The sequence below is a fragment of the Fulmarus glacialis genome, unplaced genomic scaffold (genome assembly GCF_000690835.1).
Source record: "Fulmarus glacialis isolate BGI_N327 unplaced genomic scaffold, ASM69083v1 Scaffold51207, whole genome shotgun sequence".
In the NCBI taxonomy this organism is placed as follows: Eukaryota; Metazoa; Chordata; class Aves; order Procellariiformes; family Procellariidae; genus Fulmarus; species Fulmarus glacialis.
In genome coordinates, this window is record NW_009224806.1 from 1 (window position 1) to 12,605 (window position 12,605).

Consider the following 12,605-nt stretch of genomic DNA (forward strand, 5'->3'; position numbering starts at 1 on the left):
AGTATATATATATATATATAATATTTATATGCCCTTTTAAAACAAAAGATGTATGCTGTGGCCCAGATGCAGGTGTTTGTTACACCTGTGTAACAGTTAAGAATTGGGCCTGCTGTGTGGGTGTGTAGACTGCACACACTGCATATGCATGTGTGTGTGTGTACATACACATGCTCTTAGTTGTCACACTCTCATCCTGCAGTGCTGAAAGCAACTTTTTCCTCATCCGTTCTACCCCAAATCCTCAAACCTTGACAACTGAGTACAAGGCATCAAACAACTAAAGGAAGCTGCAAACAGCACTGAAATAATACACCAGTCCACCCTGAACCAAGCGTTAGTCCTTCCACAACTCCACAGTTCAGGGGGAGACGGAGGGAAGGGAGGGAGCAAGTGTGTGAAAAGGGGAAAAGAATAATAATTAAATAAGCCAATACAAGGGATGTGCAAAAGCAATGTCATGGCACGCTATAGGTAGACTCTCTTTCACGCACTCACACACACACACACACAAAGCCCAAAAATAAAATGCATCAATATGTAATCTTACAAGTGCTGATTGCCATTAAGGACACTCTTTTTCAGCTTAACAAGACAAAATAGTTTCTTAGATAAGAGTACTGGGAACATGCCTCTGAAGGTAGAAGTATGCAGTAGGTCACCTCTTGAAGATTTAATAAAGCAGCTTTCATGTCAATGCAATAAGTATACACACAGAGCCATTTTCTAAACCTTACTAATGATATAGTACAAGTGTTCGTTACCTCTTCGGGCTACGTTTTGCAGCAATGTATACCTGCTGGATTTGTTGGGGTATTTTTGGTACAGAATGTAACTGCCCTCAGACAGTTTCTGCCCTTTCTGTTAGTCCAAGGTAGGCAAGGAAGGAGTGTTTAGGTGAAGAGGCACCTCCCGGTGCAGTCTGAGGTCTGGGTGGATGGAATGTGAGATCATAGTGGTTTTTGGGGAAAAACATTGTTAAAGGAATAAGGTGGGCAAACTCCGAGTTCCAGTATTTATCAAAGCACAGGGAAGTGCCATTGATGGCCAAGGCTTTCACTGCCAAGTTTGGCTCCGCCCCGCTGCCATGTGCAGCTGACATAGCCACTGTTTGCAGAGCCTGGGAGGCAGACATAACTGAGAGGGGTGACAGGAGGTTTCTGGAGCTGTTCACTGGTAGGAGTGGGCTGGCTTCCTTAGAGGTTGAATACTGGCCCTTTTTCTCCTCTTCGGAGCAGTCCCCGTTCTGGTGCTTCTTCACGTGGCGGCTGAAGACAAAAGGGTGGGTAGTCTTGAACAGGCACTCATCACAGCTGAAAGTCTGGCGTGGAGCATGCTTCAGTTTCTTGTGCAAGTTGAGATTGTCTTTGCGTTTGCAGCTGTAGCTGCACTGGTCACAGTGAAAAGGGCGCTCACCTGTGTGGACACGCACGTGTTCAATCAGCTTGTTGGCGGTCTTGGACAGGTAGCCACACTGGTCGCACTTGTAATGGTTGCCAAGGCGGTGTTCTCGGATGTGCATCTCCAGCTCCAGCTGATTTGCTTTCACTGTCTGGCAGATCCGACACTTGTACTCCATCTTGTAGTGAGTCTTCAGGTGGCACTCCATTGCTGCGGGGCGGTTAGTGGAGTAGATGCAGAATGGGCACCTGGCAACACAGTAAGGAAAGGCAGGGACAGAGAAAAGAGAAGTCACTCAGCTTGAAGACCTGCATTCCTAGTTTAACCCTGTCACTCAACCCCTTTCTGACCTACTAAAGAGGAGAAAAAAGGCACTTAGTTCTCCCTGTAAAGCCTCTTTCGAATACTTGGTTCACCTTGACACATCTCTACATAGAGGAGGTTTGCCCATTTAATGGCAGTAGAGCTCACGCATTCCTAGGAAAACACTGATTCACTCTGAAGGAGCATCCCTTTAATCTTCTGGCTTACCTTGATGGGGAAGATTCTGCAAAGCAGGCCAGGTAGTGCAGAGTGGGTGACTGATTCACAGGTACTTTGTGTAACGACATTCCTAGTGTTTGCACGAAGTCACTTTGGCCATTTTTTCCATTAAGAAGTGGTTTAAAGTGAGTGTTTACAGATGAGTATGAAAGCAGCTGTTTAAGTAAAGATGGAATAAACTTGTAATACCACATGTACAGCAAAAGCTTAGGAAATTCCTTTTATGTGACCTTGAACAATAAGCTTGCTGGGTATCCTGCTAGGAGCAGCTGAAAGCCAGTCTGTTAGGATGATTTGTAGGGATTCCCATTTCTGGGAGATGAGCTACCCATGCTCAAGGGCGGGGAGGGGGAGGAGGCGTGTGTTTGCAGTGTTTGCCTAGAGCCAGCTCTGCCACGGCAGGAATTGTTCCTGTGTGGGAACAGGATGTGGGCTCCGCTTACTCACAGCAGCAAGCGTCCGGACCGGGGTGGATGTGGCAAAGGGCCTCACCCCTGGTTCCTGGACCAGGAAGGACCGAGAAGGCTGGAGGAGGGAATCTTGAAAGCTTGGAAGGAAGCCTGAGCTGAACAAGCCTGGACACCAACAAACCCAAAACACACCCGCTTTTGCTTTATGTAGCTGAGAGGAAGTTGGTGAGGACAGCTACCTGCCAGGGATCTCTGCTGTATTAAACAAAGCACGCTCCCTTCCAGATCGAACTGGTGAGCTAAAAGAGCAGGTCTAGATAAAAAGATACAACTAAGGCACCTGGCTACTGTCTTACAGATGTCTCCACCTGCCGCTGATCTGCATTCACTGTTTAGCAGGTCTGCCAATTGCGTTCTACCATTTCTAAGCGGAGATCCTCTCTACCACGTGTGTTTTCCCTTGCTAGAACTGGTTGCACATACAGGTTTAATATTAATCTAACCACTAATCGAGAGACTTTTGAGCACAGTGAGTAATACAGGAGGACAAACAGACACTAAAACATCCAGACACTTTTCCTGATGCACATCAAGTACTCTGATCCAGAGAGGGAGCCTGGCATTGAGGCTGCTAACGATTAACTCTATTGCAACAGAGGACTCGGCTGTCTATGCACACATACCTCTCCTGGGCTGGGTGCTCTCTGGATCAGAATCTCAGATTTTGACCTGGAGCTGGAGGAATCATGTTTTTTTCTCTTCCCCCACAGCAAACAGGAGACAGAAAAATACAATTTACTTAGATCTCTTCAGGCTCTTCTGGATGCCTTAAAAAAAAAAAAAATCAGAGCTTTTTCTTAGGTGCAGCTTTCAAGGTACCTAGTTATTACTTGAGTTGGGCAGGAATAACTTATGTAGACTGAGAAGCCCATTTTGTCAGGAACGTCTGAGTCATAGGTCATGGTTTTTCCTTGGTAAATAGAACAGAGTCTGTGCAGCTTAAACCCAAAGTGCATTAGACAACTGGTCTGTACGTCCAAGACAGACATCCCGTCGTTCTGGCACACTACTTGTTTCTCAATCTGGTCTTCTTCCCAGATTCAGTCATCACATCTCAAGTGACCACAGATCACAGTTCATGGAACTACTGAGCTGGAGACCAGACGCTGCCTGGCAAACAGAACAGTTTTCAAAAACTGCAGTGATAGAGCTACTCGTGGTAACATTTAAGCGTGGTCTGCTTGTCACGTGACAGTTACGGTGCACTGAAAACATTAGTTTGCTTAGCAAGAGCAACAGAAGCAGGGAGTCCTGTGCTGAACCCTAGCTGGGCTCGAAGTGGTTCCAGCCTCTTTTCCTGCAGCAGCTGGAACAAACAGAGACCAGGGACGTGCATCTTGCATAATGTCACATTGCCTGCCCACAGAGAGCAAGCATATGGCCCCAGCAGTCACTCCTTCCCTCAGGGGTCCAACTTGGACATAAGGGCATGCTCATTCTCTAGAAACACTGCTCTGTACCAACAGACCTTAAAGGACACCACCTTAGCCAAAGCCAAAGGGCTTTTTTCTTAAAAGAGCGCATTACTCGTTACATGTTGATTTATACAATAGTGATCATTCTGGGCATGCAAACCAAAGCAGAAAGCATCAAAGTTATTAATTCTTGGAGAGGTCTGACTTTGCATTAGAATCTACAGAGGTTATAACCTTTAAGGTTGTAACTTCATACCTAGTTGCAGAGACTGTACAGGGTTTAGTTTCTTTGAGCCAGGTGCAGAATAGAGCCTGTGCTGTGTGCTCTCCTTTGCTCTGATGCCTTGAAAAAAACCCCTCTTAGTTTGCCAACACCTCTGTGTAGTGCTGCCTCATTCTCTGTAGGACCCATCACATACTGTCTCCTATTTGACTTGAAAAGGGAAAGGACCATATTACAGCTCTAAGACCAGTGGATACTACATCTACTGCTAGGTTACCGATCTGGTGCAAGCCTATACTAAAGGACTGGGCTTGGGTCATCTAAATGAAAGGAAGCCCCAAATCTGGATTATCAGACATTTAACTAACCCTTTCTAATTGACTTCCTTTTGTCCTATCCCCACAGTATTAGAGGTGCTTAACACAGTAAAAGTTTGTGTACTTGCTTTCCTTACTTGAGCCCACCGGTGGGGACAGTGTGGCATTTCTTGTGCTCCAGTAATTGTTCAGGTGTCTTCATGAACTTGTGGCACACATCACACTCGAACATCCGTGTGATCAGGTGAATTTGCAGATGGCGCTCAAACATATTTTTTGTTTTGCAGACGAAGTTACAGAAAACACATTCAAAGCCTGAAAAATAAAACAGGAAATTTATTCCTTACATTGGGGCCAGATCGACTGCATAGAAGGTGACAGTTTGTATTTGTGTAATAGTGTTTTACCTTTCTCTGACTTCTCTTCAGTGTTCACTGAGGTCTGACTACCAGGCACTACAGAAATGACTAGCAGGCTGTTTGAACCCTTGTTTTTTGGGGTTATATCTGCATCTTCTTTGCTGTTGGCAGAGTCACTCAGTGCTGACAGCGAAGATGAAGATGGACTGTTAGATTCACTGGGTGTCTTCCTCTCTTCAGCTGAAAAACAGGAATAAAGAGCAATAACTAGTACAGCAGATTAGATGAAATCTCAATGATCCTGTTTTAAATTTCAGGAAAAATATTTATATTTAAAGTTAATTCAAACATGCTTATAAACAAGTCTGAAATTCATTGATCTGTTAAGAAATCATAGTTGCACCTCCATCCTTTTTATTAGCGTTTACAACAGTACATCTCTCAGTTTATCCTAGAACTGAGCCTGTCTGTAATGGTAGTGGGAAGGAAGCATGCAACTCTACCTCATTACCAGGCTGAAAAAATCCCAAGAAAACACTCTGATTAGCTCAGAGTTCAAAAACAATGAAGAACTTGTCACTTAGAAAGGAAACGGGGCTTCTGTAGGTTTGGGGTGCGGAAACCAAAAGTGCCTACTGGCCCAAGCTAAACTTCCCCCACCTTTCCGTTTATGTGGGTCCAATGGGTAAATCTGGGAGGAAGGGCAAAGGAGAATAATCTCACTCATTGTACTGAGGAGCATCCTCAGTAATGATTGTAAGAGATAACAGCATGGTCTCAAGATTTATCTGTTTTTATTAGGATCTGTTATTGAAGATATTAATTAAAAACCCCGTTATTTAACTGGATCTAAAGCTGAAGCCCATCAGAGTTTCCTTATGTGTGCAATAAATGCATGAAGTTCAAATCCCAAACCCTATCACACACTAGAAATGAACAAGAGTGAGGGTTCTCACGTGAGAACTGCTGTGAGCCAACGAGGCAAGGATGGGCAAATTATTACCTCCCACCTAAGTCTTGGTTTAATCAGAGCTGTGTTAAAAGAGACCTTACTAAAACTTCATATTCTCTATGTGATAACGTCCCCTGATCAAAGCCTCTGCAAACACCAGTACTTATGTGCCTAGCTTTAAACTGATGAGTGGCATCTTTAAGTCTAAGATAAAAATGTAGGAATGCACTAATGAAATCTGATGACCCTAGCTGTCAATAGGGAGGATGACTGGGATATCATATAGAAAGATTCACTGACCTTGGGGACCAGAGTAATAGAAATGGAATGAAATTTAATAGTACAGAGTACAAGGTTATGACCTGAAGGGCCAGTAACGAGAATTTTTGCTAAAAATGAGGAGTGCTTAAGCTTGAAAGAGTCAAGGAAAACAAAAGAAGAATTTGAGCAGAACATGGGATGAATATGAGCAATCGGTGTGGGGGAGCCTTCAAGGAAGGTAAATATGATCACAGAATGTTATTGTGTGAGCTATTCCCAGTAGCTGCTGCTGTTTTACACTGCCACCACTACTTATTTCATTTCACCATGTACAGCTGTGATTGCATATGTCGAGAGCAGGGGTTCTAACAAGAACATATGCAGTGAGGGATTGGTACAGTGAGAAAACGGTGTTTCATATAAGAAAAGGCTCAGTGTACATTTAGAGGGGAGAGGGTTGTTCTCTATAAATATACTAAGGGAATAAATACTGTGGAAGGAGGGAATAAAGGTGGAGGGAGCAAGAGGTGGACTGCTGTTTCAGATAAAGGACAGTTCTGGCACAAGAATGTGTATGTGTATTCTGATTAGCAGTAAGGCACATGCTCGAAATCTTAAAAAGATCCCTAATTTTTAATGCAGGAAAAACTGCAGCTGCCTGTCTGTAGAAGTAGTTGGCTTAAAACAATTCTACTTTTTTGAAGACATTTGCCAACATCCTTACAAACAGGCCTTTTATGACTTGGTAACATTACAGGATAAGGGACTGGAGTCAAGTGACCCAGAAAATCCATTCTATTTTTCACTCTCTGTATTTACCATATGTGTAAGCATTTGGCTGAATCGTCAACTGAATGGTTCAGTTTGACAGGGTGAAGGAAGAACAAGGGGGTTTTTTGTCTTTCTTTAAAAGACAAGCAGCAGCTCCAATCTTTTAGCCACGATAGGAAGATACGGTAGAGTACAGTTCAGTTTTGAGCTTCGATGCAAGCTTTTCACGTGGCTATGGGAGGCGTTTCTCATTTGCCTTGACTTCCTATATATGAAGTGGAGTTAGATGCAAACACCTCAGATAGCAGGGAGCAGTGCTGAGAGCTATGCGGGCATAAAATCCCTTGAGAGCTTTCCAGTAGTTCGTATTTCTGTAGTTACATTTAACTTATGTATCTGTGAGCACAAACAACTGCATTCTTCTCTCCCTTCTTCTCCACCCCTCCCTGTTTTCCCAATTTTATTCCTAATAGGACAGGAAAAGCAATTTAGCAATGGAAACATTGTGCTGGATGCAATTCAGGTTCAGTATTGTCAACACAATCGTTAGTAGTTTGTGGCAGCAAAATGCTTCTGCCTGGTGTTAAAAGAGAAATTAATTAAAAGGATTCTAATTTTCTCCTTAAATTATGCCAGACTTCATTAGTTGGACTAAGCATATGGAGCTTGTTTGAAAACTGCTATTGCACTTAGCTTTGGCTATTAAGTGAACACATGACTTGTTCTGTCATTAATATAAAGTTACATTTATGGTATTGCTGAATCACAGTGTCAACTAAACATCAGCGTGAAATTCCAAACTGATAGGCTGTGGAGGCAAACACACTGAAGAGCAAAGCTCAACATACTGCGTATTTCAAACTTACAGCCAGGTATGCACAATTAGCACTCAAAGTCACCTTATCACTGAAGTCAAACCAGGATTTTGATGAAATTGTAAACCAGTCAGAAAAACAAACAAAGTATGCTGACTTCAACAGGGATTTGGGGGATAAGGGGAACAGGAAGAAGGAGGACTAAGTAGTCCTTCATTTATTTCGCTAAACTTGAAAACTGATCTGCACTACCAGATTATTTGCCTGGCTGGAATCCAATTCACTTCAACTTTCAGAGATCAGGCCTTAATTAGCAAGCGTTTCAGTGAAAGTAGAGTGCTAATGGGAAGTGTGAAGGTTGCACCTAAAAAGCAAGGAAGAGAGAGATCACTGCAGCTGGGAGAGAGGGATCATCACCTGTGTGCTTGCTGTTGACATGAGCCTTCATATCTGCCTCTTCCATAGTGACAAAATCGCATGCTGTGCAGCAAATGGAGAACATCCACTGCTCTTTATCCACATGGAGGGACATATGACTGACAAACTGGACATTCATCTCCGTCTCAAACCCACACACATGACAGCTGCAGGCAGAAGGGAATTCAAGAGTAAGAAACATTAAAAAAACAAACCACAAACAGAAGCATATTGCCTTTCCCTGAATTTGCAAGAAAAAACTCACTGCACAGGTGTCCTGGTTCCGGCTGGGACAGAGTTAACTTTCTTCCCAGTAGCTTGGGGGGTGTGCTCTGTTACTGTTGTTGTTCTCACTGTTACTATTACTGTTCTATGTTGTTTTATTTCAATTATTAAACTGTTTTAATCTCAACCTGGGAGTTTTCCTACTTGAGCCCTGCCGATTCTCTCCCCCATCCCACTGGAGCGGGGGTATGAGTGAGCGGCTGCGTGGGGTTAAACCACGACAACAGATTTCTTCTCTTCCTCACTGTTGAATGTTCACAAAATTCTTTTGTCTGCTGTACTGCCTTTGAACTGATGGTCATGCCAATGTGATTAAGAGCAGGCACAATGCAACAATCCTGTACATGCTATAACGATGCTAAATAATCATAAAGTTAATTAAAAACTACAGATTCCAGATGCTGCGCATCACCTAGCTGATTCCTCTGGGCAATAAGAGGCATTGCAGCTTTGCCAAGATGTTTAGTATGGCTGATACACTGACAAACGGAGAGCTTGCTGCACACTCCAGGAATTATTTTCCAGCCCTGGAATGGTTCCCATGCCAAACGCGAATCTTGTGTAAAACTGCCTGGCAGTTTCAGTGTAAGCAAGTAAAAATGGGTTCAAACATTTCTTATGCTTGACTGGAAAACAGCAGTCATCAGCTATGCAAATAATTAGCAGGGATACGGATTTCACAGCCAGTGCATAAACAGAGCGATACTGAGAGGCAATGGAAAGGACCCTTGAATTTAACTTTCTTTGCAGAGTCCTCCTCTTGTTTTGATTAGGCCATTAACATTTAAAACAAGCCAAAAACATTTAAAAAGGCGTATGCTCTAGGGCACTATTTTGCTTTCCCAGGGGGATGGACTAGATAATCTAATCCAGCAGGTCTCATTTATTTCTTACTTCTATGATTTTGTAATTAAATCTGCTCTTGGCACTTTGACTAAAAGTAAGAGTGATTTGGTAATCTGCTTGGCTGCTGGAGTGCATATCACAGTTTGCAAAGTGTACAACAGTGCATACAAAAAGGAGAATGTCCAAATATCCATTTTATCTGGGGCAATTCCTTTTAATTTTTCAGGCAAATTCTCCTTTCTTTCATCATGTTGGTCACTGAATGTATATATCTCTAGCAAATGGAGAAAATGTGTATATCGATATAACAATTCTTATTATGCTTTACTATTTGATTTCATAGATTTGGCTGAAAACAACGGAGGTGTCAGAGGCGACTGGAAGCACAGTGCTTTAGATTTGCTGTGAATCTGTGTACGCAACAGGATGTTTCCAAAGACAAAACTTAAACGAACACTGCATAAAAAGTTAAAGAGTCTTTTAAGAGCCCATCTGCCTCACAAAGCCGTTTAAAAAAACAACCCCACACCAAACCCCAGAGTCTTTCCCAATGGCTAGCCAAGTCAAACAGCATGAGGCAGCCAGCTGGGTTTTGCTGCTTAGCCTAAGTCAGATATGGGCAAGACAAATACTTTCATCGCAGATCCACCCTGCAACACCAGAAGGGTGGCCCTGTAATGCGTCCTTAGCAGGCAGATAAGACATTCAGGTTCCAGCGTCTGGTGCACAGCCCTTGTCTGGGTCCTCACCTGTAGTAATAAGGGTGCTTCTTTCCATCGCCACCTTCAGAAGTGACAGCGCTGACAATGTCCTCAGTGTCTGTACTCACCAGCTTCACAGAATGGACGGTCAGGTGCTGGTTCAGATTAGCACGGCACTTAGCAGCATAGGGGCACAAGTGGCATTTGTATTTTCTCTCTTCTGAAAAAGAAAGAGGAAACCTTAAATGTATACTTCATTTTGAAGCAAGCTATTTTTAAAGCTGCCAATAACCAAGTATGCATTCCTTTGGGTTTCTCTGAGCAGCTTTGAGAATTAAGTACTTTGGAAGCTCAACATTTTGGAAACTTATAGGACTTCACAGCAATTACTCAGAAAAAAAATAACTTGGAGGTAGTTTAGGGCTAGTTTTTTTAACTTGCTCTACCATTTGTAGTCAGATAATATAAAACTTTATAAACTGCAAAACTGGGGCAACTGCTGCTCTGAGAGCTGCAGCAGAGCCAGTAGAGAAACAGGTCAATAATCTACAACTCCTTCCTTTACCTAGCATCTTTTATTTGATTTTTGGGTCCCGTTATTCTTGAGGTTGCCTATGTGATCACTTGCAGAGAGTCGATGGTTGATGATTTTGTATTAAAATCTGAGGGTGGGGAGGAAAGGGAATGCTGTATCATTAGGCCAGTTCCAAATACAAACTAATGAAAAAAACTCACTCAAAAAACTGTTGAAGAAATTAAACAAATTCATCATGAGTTTCTGATGCTTCACAACTTAAACAATTTAAAATAAAAATGATTTTATTTTAAATTAAACATTTCTAAATCCTGGCAGCACATTTTTTGTACATGCCAGGCTTTATTTTGCAAAGAGTTATTTAAAATAACCAAACATTACATCAGCTTTTACAACCTTTCCCTTTGAGGAGCTGCTGCTCTAAATTTGAAATATAATGCTACAAGTGTTAGGGGAAAGGCATTCAACAGAACAGCTTAGGACTAAGAACACCCCATGATGCCACAGAACAGAGCATTTGAACCTTTTCAGTGTGGCTCTACTAGACGGTACAATGTACACTGGCATACCAACAATATTTTTCAGCACTGCATCAGAAATTCTTGCTTTCAAGTCTTATTTTGTGCAGTGCACCTCAGCAGGCTGATAAGGTGCATCTTCCATATACAAAACTCTGTTAGTCTCAGTTGATTTGAAGCTGATTCACTTTAAGAAAGTTGGTACGGGGTAGAACAGCCCCTGTTCCTCTCAGAAGAACTGGATGATGAGAGCAAAGATGAATGACAGATATTAAATCCTTTCAGTTTCACCAGATCTGAAACACCAAGGCCAAACCTTTTGTTGTTCAGTGACGTTTAAAAAGCTCATCAGGTGAATGTAAGAAAGGCTGTGCCTTCTCTTCAGAACTCCATTAACAGGCTTGGTTAACCAGTTGGTATCTACAGGCTGCTCTACTGGAACCTGGACAAATTTGAATTTACACATTTTGTAAAGACAAATTACAAGTAGGCTGTAAAGAAATAAAATGTTAGTTAATTCCCTGAACACCACTCTGACATTCTGCCCTGTTTCTGTGCTTGGCTCTGCTCTAAGTGCAAGGAGTTGAGGATGGCTCACATGCGGTTCTGCTTACCGTCTTCCCCCTCCACTTAAACCATGATGAACACACAGATTTCCTCAGTGCTGTAACAACCAACCACAAAGCATCGGCTTACCTGTGTGCAGCGAGAGATGCCGGGACAGAGTCTGCTGTCGACCGAACACTTTTCCACACACATCACAAGGAAAGAGCTGGTCGTTAAATTTCCAAGATGGCAATCCATTTCCCACCTCCAGCCCCAGCTTTTCCGTTTCTATGCCAAAAACCACATAAACAGAAAGTCATATTTTAAGAACTCTGAAGACTTGCAGATTTCATTCAGTAGAGTCCTGGAGGTGACATATAAAATGCAACACCTTGGCTGCATGCTGTGTGATCTGGCACATGAGTTCATGTAAAAAGGAAATTCCCAATGATAGAAAGAAAATTAATCTTTCATACAGCATCTTTCATATGGTCTCTAAAGCAGAACACTTAGTCAAAGTGTTCTAGACATAGACATAGTCAAAGAGTTAAACAACATTATGTAAAGAGAGAAAGTCAAGACTAAGCAGGGCAAAGCATTAACCTCTAATTCCATGTTTGTGGAGAGACCGCTCCTTTGGCTTCTTCAATCACCCACCTTTGCCTGGTGCATGAAAAAGGCCTGGTCTGAGATGGTGGTCTGTTTTACACTGGATTATTATTCATGGCTGAAGGAAGACTTCCGAACCTTTTCTTTTCTACTGATGCAGGCATTTTTGCTACATGAGCAGTCTTACATTGAAGGAGAACAGAAGATTGCTCCGACAAACGTTAAAACAACAGTACACAGCACGCCAATGAGTGGCTGTCATCCGGGGCAAGCTCTACCCAGCACCCACTGTCCTCAGGCATCAAAATCCCCAGCAGCTTAGAGGGCCATCCATTGAAAAACTGAGATCCAGACCGAGCCATTATGTTTAAAAAAGTGTTTTAATAAATTGTTTCAGGAACAGAGAAAGTCTGCCTTACAAAAAACGAAACTCCACACAGCATAAAACACAGACATGAATGCACTCTGTAAGGAAGTAGAGAGAAAAGGACTGGGAATGAGGAAGAGAAAAAAAGGTACACAGTGCTCCAAGAAGTTAAAAGCGTGGCCTGGACAGAAGGGAGCAGAGCGCCGATGGAGACTGGGGGTAGCAGTGATACTACTTAGCTCAGTAAGAGAAAC

The 12,605-nt window shown here is 42.7% G+C and overlaps 1 protein-coding gene across 1 annotated transcript; it reads right to left on the minus strand.

Moving 5' to 3' along the window:
- Nucleotides 1-8: 8 nt before the first annotated feature.
- On the minus strand, nucleotides 9-11,663 carry LOC104079999 (zinc finger protein 827-like; the record flags this gene model as incomplete). The annotated part of the gene is made up of 6 exons (XM_009582247.1): nucleotides 9-1,649; nucleotides 4,507-4,684; nucleotides 4,777-4,968; nucleotides 7,945-8,111; nucleotides 9,825-9,996; nucleotides 11,526-11,663. Coding segments are annotated over 6 exons (1,655 nt in total), but the record flags the coding sequence as incomplete, so codon positions are not given.
- Nucleotides 11,664-12,605: the final 942 nt, after the last annotated feature.